The sequence below is a fragment of the Mustela lutreola genome, chromosome 17 (assembly GCF_030435805.1).
Source record: "Mustela lutreola isolate mMusLut2 chromosome 17, mMusLut2.pri, whole genome shotgun sequence".
Lineage (NCBI taxonomy): Eukaryota > Metazoa > Chordata > Mammalia > Carnivora > Mustelidae > Mustela > Mustela lutreola.
In genome coordinates this window covers 44,353,152-44,368,232 of record NC_081306.1, presented here as the reverse complement: position 1 = coordinate 44,368,232, position 15,081 = coordinate 44,353,152, and the positions used below count along the sequence as shown (strand labels likewise).

Below are 15,081 nucleotides of genomic sequence, written 5' to 3'. Positions count from 1 at the left end.
GACTGGCAAAAAGCTTACGTGGCCTGATGCACATTACCCAGCTGAGGTAGAGCAAGGTCCCAGTCCTGTTCCAGCTCTCACACTGTAAAGTGTCCTTTTGCCAGTCTTTTTAATGCTACGGGTTTTTTTTTTGTTTTGTTTTGCTTTTAGTTTTAGTTTTTGTTTTGGTATTTTGTGTTTCTTGTGGCTTTTGCGGTCCCGAAAACATCATGACTCTGGCAGAAACCTAACCTTGTATTAACACTCGGAGTTGTAGCTCAGGCTTGCTGTTTGACAAAACTCTGTAGAACGGAACTCTTTGGAATCAGCAGCAGCAGCTATAACATAATGGGAATATTTTCAAACATCTCTTTTAAAATTGTCCAAAAAAACAGGCACTTTAAAAAATATATTTATTTTTCGGAAAGACAGCGAGAGGGAACACAAGCAGAGGGAAGTGGGAGAGGGAGAAGCAGGCTTCCCGCTGAGCAGGGAGCCTGAAGTGGGGCTCCATCCCAGGACCCAGGGATCATGACCTGAGCCAAAGGCAAATACTTAACGACTGAGCCACCCAGGTGCCCTGGTATTTTTTTTTTTTTTAAGCATTTAAATCCCAGTGTAGTCAACTTTTATCCATTTCAGGCGTAGGGCAGTGATTCAGGAAGTCCACACACTGCCCAGGGCTCTTCCCGGTTAAATGCACCGGTCAATCCCTCCTCCTGTCTCACCCCTCCCCCTCCCCCACGTCCCTCGGGCGACCCTCCGTGTGTTCTCTATAAGGAAGAGTCTGATTCTTGTTCTGTGATACTTTCTCAATTAACTGTTGAGATTGTCAGCTTTCCCTTGCAGTGCCAGTTTGTGTGTTTGTCAACAGCATCCGCTAGGAAGCCTCGCGCTGACAGTCACTTCCAGAAAAAGGGCTCAGCACAGGAGACCCTGGTCTTGTTTTTTGCAAAAGAAAATGTGCATCAGAACATACAAACTTCAGGAGAGTCTTTATGGGGGGCGCCTGGCTGGCTCCGTGGGTCGAGCCGCTGCCTTCGGCTCGGGTCGTGATCGCAGGGTGCTGGGATCGAGCCCCGCATCGGGCTCTCTGCTCCTCTCTACCTGCTTGTGATCTCTCTCTGTCAAATAAATAAATAAAATCTTAAAAAGTAAATAAAATTTAAAAAGGACTAAAGCCGAGTCTGCGGTGCCCCCGGCGCAGGAGGGCGGAAACCGCCGGGAGCCGCTGCACGAAAGGAGGCGGGCGGCGGGGTCGGGGCGCGGGGACACAGGGGCCGGCGGCTCGCCGCGGAGTCCGGGACGGAGGGGGCGGCGGAGCGGGCGGCGGAGGGGGCGACCGCCCCGCGCCCCGCGGCCCCCGCCCCGCGCCCCCGCCCCGCCCCCACGGCCGCAGCGCCGCGGCCCGAGCGCACCGGAAGCGGCGGCTCCCGCTGGGGGCGCTGCGACCGCGCGAGCCGAGGCCGCCTTCCAGGAAGCCAAAAAAAAAAAAGAAAAAAACAGGAGGAAAGAAAGAAAAAACGAGGGGGAGGGAGCGAGAGGAGGGAGAGCGGCGGAGAGCCGGGCCGGGCCGCCGCCCGCACGCCGCGCCGCCCGCCCCGCCGCCCAGCCCTGGACCCCGCGGCCGCCCGGCGCTGCCTCCGGCGGGCACTCAGGTGCGTAGCCCGCCCCGCCGCGGCCGCCCCGGGAACGGTCTGCGCCCGCGACCCGGCGGCGGGGAGGCCTGGGGCGGGAGGCCGGCCGGCCCGGGGCACCGAGCGGGGACGCGCCCGCCGCCGCCCTGCGGCCCCCGAACGCCGGTCCCCGCGGGCCGGGCCCGGGAGTGGGGGTGGGGCGGGGAAGCCCCGACGGGGGAGCACGGGCGCGCGCACGGCCGCGCAGCTCCGTCCCCTCTGATTGGTTGCGCGGGGGCGCCGGGGGCGGGCGTCTGCGGGCTCCGGGCGCGTGACGTCACGCCCCGCCCGGCGGACGTGCCCGACGGCGTGTGAGGGGGCGGGGCCGCGCTGTGGCCCGGGACTGCTCGGTCGGGCTCCGCCCCCTCGTCGCGCGGGGCCGCGGGGCGCGGGGCGGGGCTTCTGGAGGGGGCCGGGGCCGCGGGGCGGCGTCCGGCGTCGTGCCCGTCAGCCGCAGAGCGACCCGGAGGCCCGAAGGAGAGCCGCGGGGCTCTCGGGGGGCGGCGGTGCCTGCTGGGTGTGACTCGGAGGGCGTCCTCCCCCGGGGCACCCACGCTCCGCCGCGCCGGCCGCGGCTCTGTCGGGTGGGCTGTGGGGTCAGCCCTCGGGCTGCGGCGAAGTGGCCCCGCTGTCCAGCCGCAGAGCACGGCCCCCCGCAGCCGCCCGCAGCCGCCCTCCCTGCCGGCTCCGACGTGCCCCACACACCTGGGGTCATCCTAGGGGGCCTGGGTGTCCGCGTCTTTCCCTCCCTTTTATGGTCCCTTTTATGGCTCAAGAGCGAGCCCTTGTAGGGCCAGACCCCATGCTTACCCCGCACCGACTGATGGATTTGGGGGCGGTTTCCACGGTTTGGCTATCATGAATAATGCTACCGTGAACATTCATGTACATTTTTGTGGTTGTTTTGGGGTTTTTTTCTGTTTTTGTGTAGAGGGGGAGGGGAGAGAGAATCCCAAGCAGGCTCCGGCCCCAGCACCCAGCACCTGCCCACATGGTGCCCGGTCACACAACCCCGAGGTCACCCCTGAGCGGACATCAGAAGCCCCAAGCTTAACCGGCAGAGCCACCCAAGCATCCCCACACACGCACTTTTCTGGGGGGCCCTGCTTTCCACGGGCGTGGGTGCATACCAGGGAGTGCACCTGCTGGGCCCAACTTTGCCTCTCAAGGGGAATGTTTTTCAGGTTTTAGCGACCGGGGCTAGAGATGGTTAGTGTGACCGGCTCCTGGGGCGTCAGTACCCACAGACATGGGGACGGGCTGCCGCAGGTGTTACGGAGCAGCGGTGACTAGGGCCGGCTCTCCTATCTGCCTGCCTGCTGGTCAGCCCCGCAGTCTGCTGCCCTGAGCTCCGGGTCTTTGCCTGGGCCTTCAGCCTGGACATTTCCCGTCCTCGTTCTCAGGCTGCCCCGCTTGGAAATAATGCTCACCTTGTCTTGTCCCTCTTGGTTACTGAGTCTGTTTCCACATGCCTTGGGCCATGTCAAGGGTGTTCTGACTCTCATTTTGCCTTTTTTTTTTTTTAAGATTAATTTTATTTATTTGACAGAGAGAGATCACAAGCAGGCAGAGAGAGGAGGAAGCAGGCCCCCCACTGAGCAGAGAGCCGGATGCGGGGCTCGATCCCAGGACCCTGAGATCATGACCTGAGCCAAAGGCAGAGGCTTTAACCCACTGAGCCATCCAGGCGCCCCATTGTTGTTGTTCTTTTTTTTAAAATTTTTTGTCTGGTTTTGGGGTGTCTGGTAGCTCAGTTAAGTGGGAGACTCTTGATTTTGGCTGAGGTCATGATCTCAGGATCCTGGGATCAAGCCCCACATAGGGTTCTGTGCTCAGCCGGGAGTCTGCTTAAGGATTCTCTTTCTCCCTCTCCTTCTCTTCTGAACCCAGCTTGCCCATATATGCTCTGACTCTTTCTAAAATTAAAAAATCTTTAATTTTTTTGTTTGTTTTTAAAGATTTTCTTCATTTATTTGACAGAGATCACAAGTAGGCAGAGAGGCAGGCAGAGAGAAAGGGGGAAGCAGGCTCCCCACTGAGCAGAGAGCCCGATGCGGGGCTCGATCCCAGGACCCTGGGATCATGACCTGAGATGAAGGCAGATGCTTAACTGACTGAGCCACCCAGGCGCCCCAAACTACTTTGGGTCTCTGGTTAGTTTCTTCACCGGTAAAGGGAGATTAGAACTAGGTCATCGGCGAGGACCCTCGCAGCTCTGCACACGTGCTCGGGGGACACAGGATTTCCACCGCTCACTGTCTTGTGACTTCTCTTGGACAGGGATCATGGCCCAAGTGGAAGTGTCTGCTCTGCCCATGGAAAATGAGGAGTCCTCAGAGAGCAGGATGGTGGTGACGTTCCTCGTGTCTGCTCTGGAGTCCATGGTGAGACAGTCTTCAGTTCTATAAAATGTCCCCTCGTGGGACCACTGTTGAAATACCAGCGCCGGGTCACCACCCCACCACAGACAGATGTCCCTGTCTGTGTAGCCGTAGCCTTCTCCATGGAGGTCCCGGGTTCATCGGGTCATGTTTAAAGACGCTCCTTACATTATGGATGTAATTAAATCAGTGTGAGCTTTCCAGAGCTGAACATTTAACGAGCGTGCCTCTGTCCCCCTGGTTGAGAATGCTTTTTTTTCTGAATTCAGAGGTAAGCTAATAGTCCGCTGATACCCCCTCGTTAGCTGCAGTGTGTAAAATGGACCTTGGGGGCAAAACTTGGTGAGAAATGCACATCCCTTCAAGGTATCCAATCACAAGATACTTACTGGTTAGAAATGGGAAATCCGCCCCTTTATAAAGGCGGACAAGCCTGAGAGATGGGCCCTTCATCAAGCAGTCAGAGCAGACATCAGGATAATGGGACAGATTAGCGTCACATGCCTCCCGATGTGACATACCAGGAAGGGACGTCACTGATTCTGTGGTTCCTGCATGACCTGAATCTAATGGGGGAACACCAGACAAAGCCAAATTAAGAGACATTCTGTAAAATGACGGAGCTGGCCCTTTTTTTTTTTTTTCTTTTTTAAGATTTTCTTTCTTTATTTGAGAGAGAGAGAGGGAGGGAGGGCGAGTGCCGGGGAGGGGCAGAGGAACAGGGAGAGAGAGAATCTCAAGCAGATTCTGTGCTGAGCGTGGAGCCTGACGTGGGGCTCGATCTCACGCCCCGGAGCCAAAACCAAGAACTGGACGCTCAATCTATTGAGTCACCCAGGTGCTCAATTGCCGTACTTTTTTTTTTTTTTTTTTTTTAGATTTTGTTTATTTATTTGACAGAGAGATCACAAGTAGGCAGAAAGACAGGCAGAGAGTGGGGGTGAGATGCAGGCTCCCTACTGAGCAGAGAGCCCGATGCGTTCCTTGGTCCCAGGACCCTCATGACTTGAGCCGAAGGCAAAGGCTTAACCCACTGAGCCACCCAGGCGCCCAAGTGTGGTATTTTCAAGGCGCATCAAGAAGTCCAATAACGATGAGACAAGAGGCCCCGGGTAGCCAGATCACGCAGAGCTCTGGGGCTTTCTCTGCAGTGTGGTGGGAAGGGTTCGGAAGGTTCCGAATGAAGGGGTCACGCGGTGGGCATGGTGCTTGTGTGGACGGTCGGTGACCGTAGAACAAGAGAGGGCGGCTGGGAGGCCGGCTGGCGGGCTGAGGCTGTGGTTCAGGCGGAGACTTCCGTGGAATGGATGAGGCTGGAAGTGGTGCTGGTGGGACGCAGCGATGCTTCCGGAAGGGTCTGTAGAGTTCACGGGACTTAGCGACAGATTGGATGTGAGTTGTAAAGTTTTCATAGGGAGGAACATCAAGACTTGTTGTTTTTTGTTTTTTAACTGTGGTAAGATACATAGATTCAGATCACAGAATGTACCATTTTAACCCCTTTAACCAGTTTAAGGGCATTAAAGCCATCCACCCTGTCAGGTGGCTCTCAGCCCCATCCGTCTCCAGAGCTTTCTCATCTTCCTCAACGGAAACTCTGCACTCACTGAACAAAATTACTCCCTCGACCCTGTGGAAACTAAGCTGGGTTTTGGGGGGCACCTGGATGGCGCCGTCAGTTAAGTGTCCGACTCTTGATTCCGGCTCAGGTCATGATCTCGGGTTGTACAACGGAGCCCCGCGTCGGGGTGGACGCTCCGTGGGGAGTCTGCTTGGGACTCTTTCTCTCCCTCTGCCCCTCCTCATTCTCTCTCTCTTTCTCTCTCAGATTAATAAATACATCCTTTAAAAAAAAAAAGTTGGTTTTTTTTTGTTTTTGTTTTTATTATTTTTAAGTCCTCTCTACACCCAGCATGGGGTTCAAACTCACAACCCTGAGATCAAGAGTCGCTCACTCCACCGGCTGAGCCAGCCAGACGCCCCAGATTTCATGCGCATGTTGACTGATGTCCTCTCTCTGTCCCGGGGCACCTGGGGCATCACGTTGCTTTCAGTCATGAGGTCTCCTTCGGCACCCCTGGTCTGTGACAGCTTCCCAGTCGCCCCTTGATTTTCACGACCTCGACGGTCTCGCAGAGTCCCAGTAGGGATGTTTTCGAATCGGTCAGTTTGGGTTTCACCGGGTTTCTCCTCTGCTTGGACTGGGGTTTCGGAAAGAAGACCACAGAGGTGAGATCCCCCCAACTTCGTCCCGTTGCGTGAGGGTCCCATGACGCCAGCATGACCTGGTCCCTGGTGAGGCTCACCTCGGTCACCTGGTGAGGCGGGTGTGATGGTTAGTTCTGTCTGTCAACTCAGCCGGGCCGCAGGTGCCCACACATCTGGTTAAACACGACCTCTGGGGTGGTCTGTGAAGGTGTTTCGGGAAGAGACGAGCACTTGAGTGGCGGGACAGGACAGAGCGGAGCAGACCGCCCTCCCCGCGGGGGGCGGGTGTCCATGGAGGGCGGAGTAGAACGAAAAGTCAGAAGACGGGTGGACTCCCCTATCTGGCCCAGCGCCTGAGCGGGGACATCCATCTCCTGGTTCTCGGGCTTCGGACTCAGCGTAGGATCTACAGCTTCCGTCCTCTGCTCTCAGGCCTCTGAACTACACCGCCGGCTCCTCTGCGTCTGCTGCTGAAGGAAGGCCCACCATGGGACTCCTCAGGCTCCATAACCACAGGAGCCAGTTCCTTCTACGGAAGCTCATGTCAGAGACAGAAAGAGAGAGAGAGAGAGTCTCCTTTTCATTCTGTTTCTCTGGAGAACCCTGAAACAAGTAGTGTCTGCCATGTTTTTTCACCATCTAGTTACTACGTCCCCCTCCATGCCCTGTTCTCGGGAAGCAGCATCTCAAAGTCCAGCCCCCAAATAATGATCCTCATCCGTCATGAGAGGGTGACATGGCCTCTCCCACAGTCCCAATGGGAGTGTGAGCCCCTCTGAAATGCTGCTTGTAATATGCTTTAAGAAGCTAAGAAGAGGGGCGCCTGGGTGGCTCCGTGGGTCAAGCCTCTGCCTTTGGCTCAGGTCATGATCTCAGGGTCCTGGGATCGAGCCCCGCGTCGGGCTTCCTGCTCAGTGGGGAGCCTGCTTCCCCCTCTGCCCCTCCCCACTGTGTACTTGAGCAGCACCTCTCTCTTTCAAATAAATCAATAAATCTTTGAAAATTAAAAATAAAAATGAGTGATTTCTCCTGATACTGGGTTCTCTAATTCCAGTAGATGAAGTGCTGAATTTCTGGTTCACGCAACAGAGATGCAGGGAGATTTGCCGTGACGCGAACGGAGCGGGCGCATCTGTGTCCCCTCCCGGGGCCGTGGGGCAGTCGCAGCAGTGCGCGCGAGTCTGTGCACTTCTCTGAGTCAGAGCTCTTCCCCGCATCGGCAGAGTCGCTGTGACCTGCTCGGACTGTCCCCCCACTGCCACCCCTGTGTTCCCCAGATAGTGCCTCAAAGCAGCCCACACTGGGAGATGGTACTAGAGGCCAGGAGGTGGGAAACAGGCTCTGTGAGGGACGCCTGGGGGGCTCTGTTGGTTACGCATCTGCCTTTGGCTCAGGTCATGATCGCAGGGGCCGGGGATGGAGCCCCATGTTGGGCTCCTTGTTCAGCGGGGAGTCTGCTTCTCCATCTCCCTCTGCTGCTCCCCCTGCTTGTGCGCGCTCTCTCTCTCTCTCTCTCTGACAAATAGATACATAAAATCTCAAAGAAAGGGGGAAGTCCTATGGGACTGATATCAAGGTATCAAGGGGACTGCATCCCGATTGGCGGCTCCCGGGGAGAAACTGCGGCTGGCCTTTTCCAGCTTCCAGAGGCCACCTGCGTTTCTGGACGTGTGGCCCCTTCCAGCAAGGGCACTCCTCTGCCCTCGGCTTCCATAGTCACCCCTCCTCCTCTGCCTCCCTCGTTCCTTATCAAAACCCGCCGTGATTGTTACACTGGCCCCACCTGAATTGTCCAAGAAAATCCCCCGCTGTCAAGATCCTAAAGCTTAACCACAGCTAGCAAACCCATTTGCACCTAAGGTGATATATTCATTCCCAGGCTCTGAGGATTAGGCCGTGGACATTGTGAGGACGGGGGGGGGGGGGGGGAGGCAGGATTCTGCCTCCCATGATGCCTTGGGTCCGGTGACATGCGGGGACCGAGGCATCTTTGGGGTTCCAAAGGGGAAAGCTCCGTTGGGGATACATTTAGTGCAGCGTCTTCGTGTGACTTGCAGTGGCTTCCAAGTGAGGCTGAGCTCCTGCTGGACGCCCCCGTGGGGGATGGTTTCCAGGAACATTCTCCCAGTCCGTTGTGCCGGCCCACCCAGTAACGGAACATCGGGGGTCGGTAGGACGCGAGTTCACCCTGGTGGGAACAGGGGCTCCTCTCCGGACACAGGCAGAAAGCAGAGAGGCAGGTTTTCAATGTACAGAGCCCGAAACTAGTCTGTGGAAGATTCAGTTGTTAAACAGGGAAACTTTTTTATTTGTTTGTTTGACAGAGATCACAGGTAGGCAGAGAGGCAGGCAGAGATGGGGGGGGGGGGAGGAAGCAGGCTCCCTGCTGAGCAGAGAGCCCCATGCGGGGCTCCATCCCAGGACCCCGGTCCTGAGCGGAAGGCAGAAGCTTCACAGACTGAGCCCCCCAGGCACCCCTGTTTCTCAACTGTAAATAGAGGATTTGTTTGTCAAAACTGAAGGTGTCTCTGGTCGGGCATATACCCACCAACATAGTTATAAACGCACCACACGTTCTTTGCAGTCTTTGGAAGGATTTACACAAGGTAGATGTGACAGATTTCTGGTCTGTAGGGCATACACGTGATGAACAGAGAGTGTGTCTTAGGTACGAATTTTCCCCTTCTATGCATCTCTACCGTCAATAATAAAAACGTAATCAACCAGGTTGGAAGAAATACTAAGTTCTCTCTCTATTCTGTCTATAGAAAAGTTTACAAAATTGTCCTAGGAAGAGGCAATCAGAGTCCTTTGGCAAAACTATCAGGTGAAAAAGTCCTGTTGTAGGGGCGGGGTGTCAGCTGTGAAGACCCTGCCCCCGATTCTGACAAGCAGCAGGAATTCTCTGACAGCTACTGGGTGTCCTACAGTTGTTGTTGTTGTTGTTGTTGTTTTAATTTAGAATTTTTTATTTATTTGAGAGAGAGAAAGAGAGAAAGCACGAAACAGGGGAGGATCAGAGGGAGAAGCAGGCTCCCTGTCGAGAAGGGAGCCTGATGTGGGGCTCGATCTTCCGACCCCAGGATCATGACCTGAGCCGAAGGCAGACGCTTAACCGACTGAGCCACCCAGGCGCCCGGGGGTCCTACAGTCTGCCTCAGTGCTGACCGTGTAGAGAGCGTGAGAGCCCACAGGGTAAGGACCCCACTACCCTCCAAGGCCGCCCCTCACTTCAGAGGCTAACATCAAGTCAAGGTTGTCACCTGTAGATCAAGGTTCCAGAGGCCCCCTCCCCCTCCTTGGGTTAGACTGATTTGCTAGAGCAGCTCACGGAGCTCGGAGAAACATCTTACTCACCGTTTACTACCAAAGAATGTGACTCAGGAACAGCCCGATGGAAGAGAGGCACAGGGCAGGGTTGGGTAAAGGGTGTGGAGCCTCTGTGTCCGCTTCCGGTGGGCCAGTCTCCCTAAAGCCCTCGTGCTCACCAAGCCTGGAAGCTCTCAACCCTGTCCTTTTGGGGTTTTAGGGAGGCTTCCTTACATAGGCACGACTGATTAGATCACTGGCCACTAGGGACTGAACTCAGCTTCTAGCCTTTCTTCCATTGCCTGGAGGCCAGGGGGCGGGCCGAAAGTGCCACTCCTCCACTCATGTGGTTGGTTCCCCTGGTAACCAGCCCCATGAACCTTGACATTAATCTTTTTTATTTATTATTTTTTAATTTGACAGAGATCACAAGTAGGCAGAGAGACAGACAGAAAGAGAGGAAGGGAAGCTGGCTCCCTGCTGAGCAGAGAACCTGATGCGGGTCTTGATGTGGGGGCTCGATCCCAGGACTGACCTGAGCCAAAGGCAGAGGCTTTAACCCACTGAGCCATCCAGGCGTCCCGACATTAATCTTGACAAAAGACCTCTTTATTGCTCTCTTAAGAAATTCCAAGGGTTTTAGGAGCTCTGGGCCAGGAACAGTGGATGAAGAACAAATAATCACAGTGATCAGGGTGCCTGGGTGGCTCAGTGGGTTAAAGCCTCTGCCTTCAGCTCAGGTCATGATCTCAGAGCCCCGAGTAGGGCTCTCTGCTCAGCAGGGAGCCTGCTTCCTCCTCTCTCTCTGCCTGCCTCTCTGCCTACTTGTGATCCCTCTCTCTCTGTCGAATAAGTAAATAAAATATTTTTTAAAAAATAAATAAATCTTAGCGAAATAAGTCAATCAGAGAAAGACAATTATCATATGATCTCCCTGATATGAGGGAGTGGAGAAGCAACATGGGGGGTTTGTGGGGTAGGAAAGGAATCAATGAAACAAGATGGGGTCGGGAGGGAGACAAATCATAAGAGACTCCTAATCTCACAAAACAAACTGAGGGTTGATGGGGGGCGGGGGGGTAGTTTGGAGAGGCTGGCTGCGTTATGCACACTGGGGAAGGTATGTGCTATGGTGAGTGCTGTGAAATGTGTAAGCCTAATGATTCACAGACCTGTACCCCCTGGGGCTAATAATACATTATATGTTAATAAAAATTTTTAAAAATTTATTTAAAAAATAAAAAATAAATCATAATTATCTTAATAAAAATATGTTCTCTAGGTTTTATGATGTTTGTGGTATTTGCTTGGTGGATTTGCTTTGTTTCTTTGGGGGATTTTTCTCATTCTAAATGAATACTCATTTTTGTACCTAATTTTATAGTTTTCTTAATGACGTAATCTCTGTGCCCACCATGTGCCCACAATCAGGACATCAAGAGTCACACACTCTGGGGCGCCTGGGTGGCTCAGTGGGTCAAGCCTCTGCCTTCGACTCAGGTCATGATCTCAGGGTCCTGGGATCGAGCCCCGCATCGGGCTCTCTACTCAGCAGAGCCTGCTTCTCCCTCTCTTTCTCTGCCTGCCTCTCTGCCTACTTGTGATCTCTCTCTCTCTCTCTCTCTGTCAAATAAATAAATAAAATCTTTAAAAAAAAAAAAAAAGGACTTAAAAAAAAAAAAAAAGAGTCACACACTCTGTGGACTGAGCCAGCCAGGCGCCCCCGTGCTCTCTTCTCAAAACAGATCTCTGGGGCTCCACTAGACTTGGGTGTGTATAACACTGGTGTGTAACCCTCTTCCTCATGTCTGTTTCAGTGTAAAGAACTGGCCAAGTCCAAGGCGGAAGTGGCCTGCATCGCCATGTATGAGACGGACGTGTTTGTCGTCGGAACCGAGAGAGGACGCGCTTTTGTCAACGCCAGGACCGATTTACAGAAGGATTTTGCAAAATACTGTAGGTGTTAACAGTTTTGTCCTTTGTATTCGTAACTCTTAAAATAGTTGATAGGAGGACTTACGTGATGTTTTCTTTGAAGGCGCCCTAAGCATTATCCTAAAAGTGGTCCTGATACCTGTCTTGTGACTTGGCATCCCCATGAGTCAGCTGCCTCACAGTGAGGAGTCCAAGAAACAGGGCCAGTGGCTTTTGTCCTGTGTCCTCAGGAGCACCCTGGTTTTGTAAAAGAAATGTGAGGAACATAGAGTAAACGATCTTCGACTCCTTTTATAAACCCACATTTTTAAAAAAATTCTGGGGCACCTGGGTGGCTCAGTGGGATGAGCATCCAGCTCTTGGTTTCGGCTGCGGTCATGATCTCAGGGTCACGGGTTCAAGTCCTGCTTCAGTGTCCACGCTGGGCACGGGGTCTACTTAAGATTCTCTCTCTCCTTCTCCCCTGCCCCTCCCCATGTCTCTCTCTCTCTCTCTGAAAAAAAAAATAAATACAATCTTTTAAAAAATTCTTATTTTTAGGGACGCCTGGGTGGCTCAGCTGGTTAGGCAGCTGCCTTCAGCTCAGGTCATGATCCCGGCGTCCTGGGATCGAGTCCCGCATCGGGCTCCTTGCTCCGCAGGGAGCCTGCTTCTCCCTCTGACTCTGCCTTCCACTCTGTCTGCCTATGCTCGCTCTCGCTCGCTCACTCTCTGACAAATAAATAAATAAAATCTTAAAAAAAAAAAATTCTTATTTTTAAAAAATGTGGGGAGGCGCATAGGTGGCTTACTTGTTAAGCGTCTGCCTTCGGCTCAGGACATGATCCCAGGATCCTGGGATCAAGCCTGGCATCAGGCTCCCTGCTCGGCGGGAAGCCTGCTTCTCCCTCTCACACTCCCCTGGCTTGTGTTCCCTCTCTGGCTCTCTCTCCCTCTGTCAAATAAATAAATAAAATCTTTAAAAGTAAAAATAAAAAATAAATAAAAATTCTTATTTTACTTATTCCCAAAAGAAAGGGAAAAAACTCAGGGCTTGTTAGGTAGTCCTCTGAGTTAATAACCATTTTCCCTTTTTCACTATGGGACCATCAGAGCCTTCAATGGGTTATGGGTGGTGAGGATCGCCAGTGAGCCTGTGGGTCATATGTGACGGAAACTAGTCTAGGGTGTTAGTTAAAACCTACACCTTGCATAGCGATGATCTCTACCATGGTAGGTCATCTACCAAATACTGACTAGGCACCTTAGTATTTTCTAGAACCAAGAAAGGGGAGGAAAAGACCCACAAAAGTTTTCTCAGAGGATATAATGTGAATGTGAGTGTGGAGAGAGAGGGGAGATAGAGATGTAGATGTTCCCAAGGGTTGTCAGAGGACATGCGGACATAAATATATGTTTACATGTCAAGATCATACAAATATGGGAAGGAGAGAGGGATTGATTAGTTCAGACTGGTTTCCAAGACCAAAATTAGGGTCTGCAAGCTCAGGAAGATAGATTCAGACATGAAGCAATCTTTAAATAATACAGTGAGTGTGTAATTGATGAACATGATGCTGGTTCTCATTCCACTCATGTCAGGCGCCGGCTGAGTTTCTTTTTTTTTAAAGGTGTATTTATTTATTTGAGAGAAAGTGCACAAGCCGTGGGTAAGGGGGTGGGGGCGGTGCAGAGGGAGAGAGAAGCAGACTCCCCGCTGACCGTGGAGCCTAACACGGGGCTCAGTGTCATGCCCCTGAGATAATGACCTGAATTAAAACCAAGAGGCAGACACTTAACCAACTGAGCCCCCCAAGCTCCTTGCTGGTTGGATTTCTAATAGATGATATATTTTTTTTTAATTTTATTTATTTATCTGACAGAGAGAGAGATCACAAGTAAGCAGAGAGGCAGGCAGAGAGAGAGCGAGGAAAACAGGCTCTCTGCTGAGCAGAAAGCCTGATGTGGGGCTCGATCCCAGGACCCTGAGATTATGACCCAGGCTGAAGGCAGTGGCTTAACCCACTGAGCCACCCAGGTGCCCCAATAGTTGATATTTAATTACAGATTTTTTCCAAGTTTCACAGTTGGTTTTCCAGATACAGGCTGGCTTTCCAGATACAGGACTGTTCATGCTTTCTATTTCTTCTGGTACGCATTTCAGTAAATCTTACTTTTTCTTTCTTTTTTTTTTTTAAAGATTTTATTTATTTATTTGACAGAGAGAGACACAGTGAGAGAGGGAACAGAAGCAGGGGGAGTGGGAGAGGGAGAAGCAGGCTTCCTGCCAAGCAGGGAGCCCGATGTGGGACTCGATCCTAGGACACTGGGATCATGACCTGAGCTGAAGGCAGATGCTTAACGACTGAACTACTCAGGCACTTCTAATATTACTTTCAACCTCATTTTTAACTAGTTCCTTTCATGTAAGTTGTCAAATTTGGTGACCAGAACAATGGTTTATAACACTTGCCTTATAATTTTAATGTCTGTAGTGATGCCTCTACTTTCATTCCATGGTAAAGGTCTCCCCATACCATGACTGTTACCTTCAGACTATACAGCAAATAGCATTTCTGTTATCATTTCCTTGGAGCTACTACTGTTCTCTGTCTGTGGAATTATTTATAGTTCTTTCTCGTAGATTCATTTCAGAGGTGATGATCACTGTTACATTATCCTATTCATCAAAAATGCCCTGGTCTTGGGGCACCTGGGTGGCTCAGTGGGTTAAGCCGCTGCCTTCGGCTCAGGTCATGATCTCAGGGTCCTGGGGTCGAGTCCCGCATCGGGCTCTCTGCTCAGCAGGGAGCCTGCTTCCCCTCTCTCTCTCTGTCTGCCTCTCCGTCTACTTGTGATTTCTCTCTATCAAATAAATAAAATCTTTAAAAAAAAAAAAAATGCCCTGGTCTTTGTGAGTTTTTAAAATTTTTTTTAATATTTACTTATTTATCTATTTTAGAGAGAGTGTGCACGTGAGCACAGGCAGGGAATGGCAGCAAGCAAGGGAGAGAGAATCTTAAACAGGCCCCATGCTCAGTGGAGCTGAGTACAGAGCCCGAGGCAGAGCTCGATCTTATGCCCCTGAGATCATGACCTGAGCTGAAATCGAGAGTTGGATGTTTAACTGACTGAGCCACCCAGGAACCCCCAATTTTTTTCAAGATTTTATTATTTTTTTCAAAGATTCAATTTATTTATTTGACAGAGAGAGATCACAAGTAGGCAGAGAGACAGGCAGAGAGAGGGGGGAAGCGGGCTCCCTGCCGAGCAGAGAGCCCGACACAGGACTTGATCCCAGAACCCTGAGATCATGACCCGAGCCAAAGGCAGAGGCCTAACCCACTGAGCCACCCAGGCGCCCTCAAGATTTTATTTTTTAAGTTATCTCTACACCCAACATGGGACTTGAACTTACAACACTAAGATCTAGAGTTGCATGCTCTACCAACTGAGCCAGCCAGGCACCCCATCTCTGTGGGTTTTCTTAATAAAAGATCTTGTTTTAGGGGCACCTGGGTGCTCAGTCAGAGCCGTGTGTGACCACCTCAGGGTCGTGTGTTCAATCCCCATTTTGGGGGTAGAATTTACTCAGGGGGAAAAAAAAGGGTTTT

General features: G+C 52.3%; 1 protein-coding gene across 3 annotated transcripts in view; it reads left to right on the top strand.

Annotated features, from left to right (window-relative positions):
- Positions 1 to 1,401: 1,401 nt before the first annotated feature.
- LOC131819307 (general transcription factor II-I repeat domain-containing protein 2B) overlaps positions 1,402 to 15,081 on the top strand; it is a 36,134-nt gene continuing 22,454 nt past the window's right edge. Inside the window, exons 1-3 of one of the 3 annotated variants that reach the window (XM_059154252.1) lie at positions 1,402 to 1,637; positions 3,936 to 4,039; positions 11,371 to 11,509. In XM_059154252.1, the coding sequence (XP_059010235.1) occupies positions 3,941 to 4,039; positions 11,371 to 11,509 (238 nt within the window). In that variant the 5' untranslated portion in view covers positions 1,402 to 1,637; positions 3,936 to 3,940. The remainder of the gene's footprint in view (positions 1,638 to 3,935; positions 4,040 to 11,370; positions 11,510 to 15,081) is intronic. The other 2 variants (XM_059154253.1, XM_059154251.1) reach the window with 2 other exon arrangements.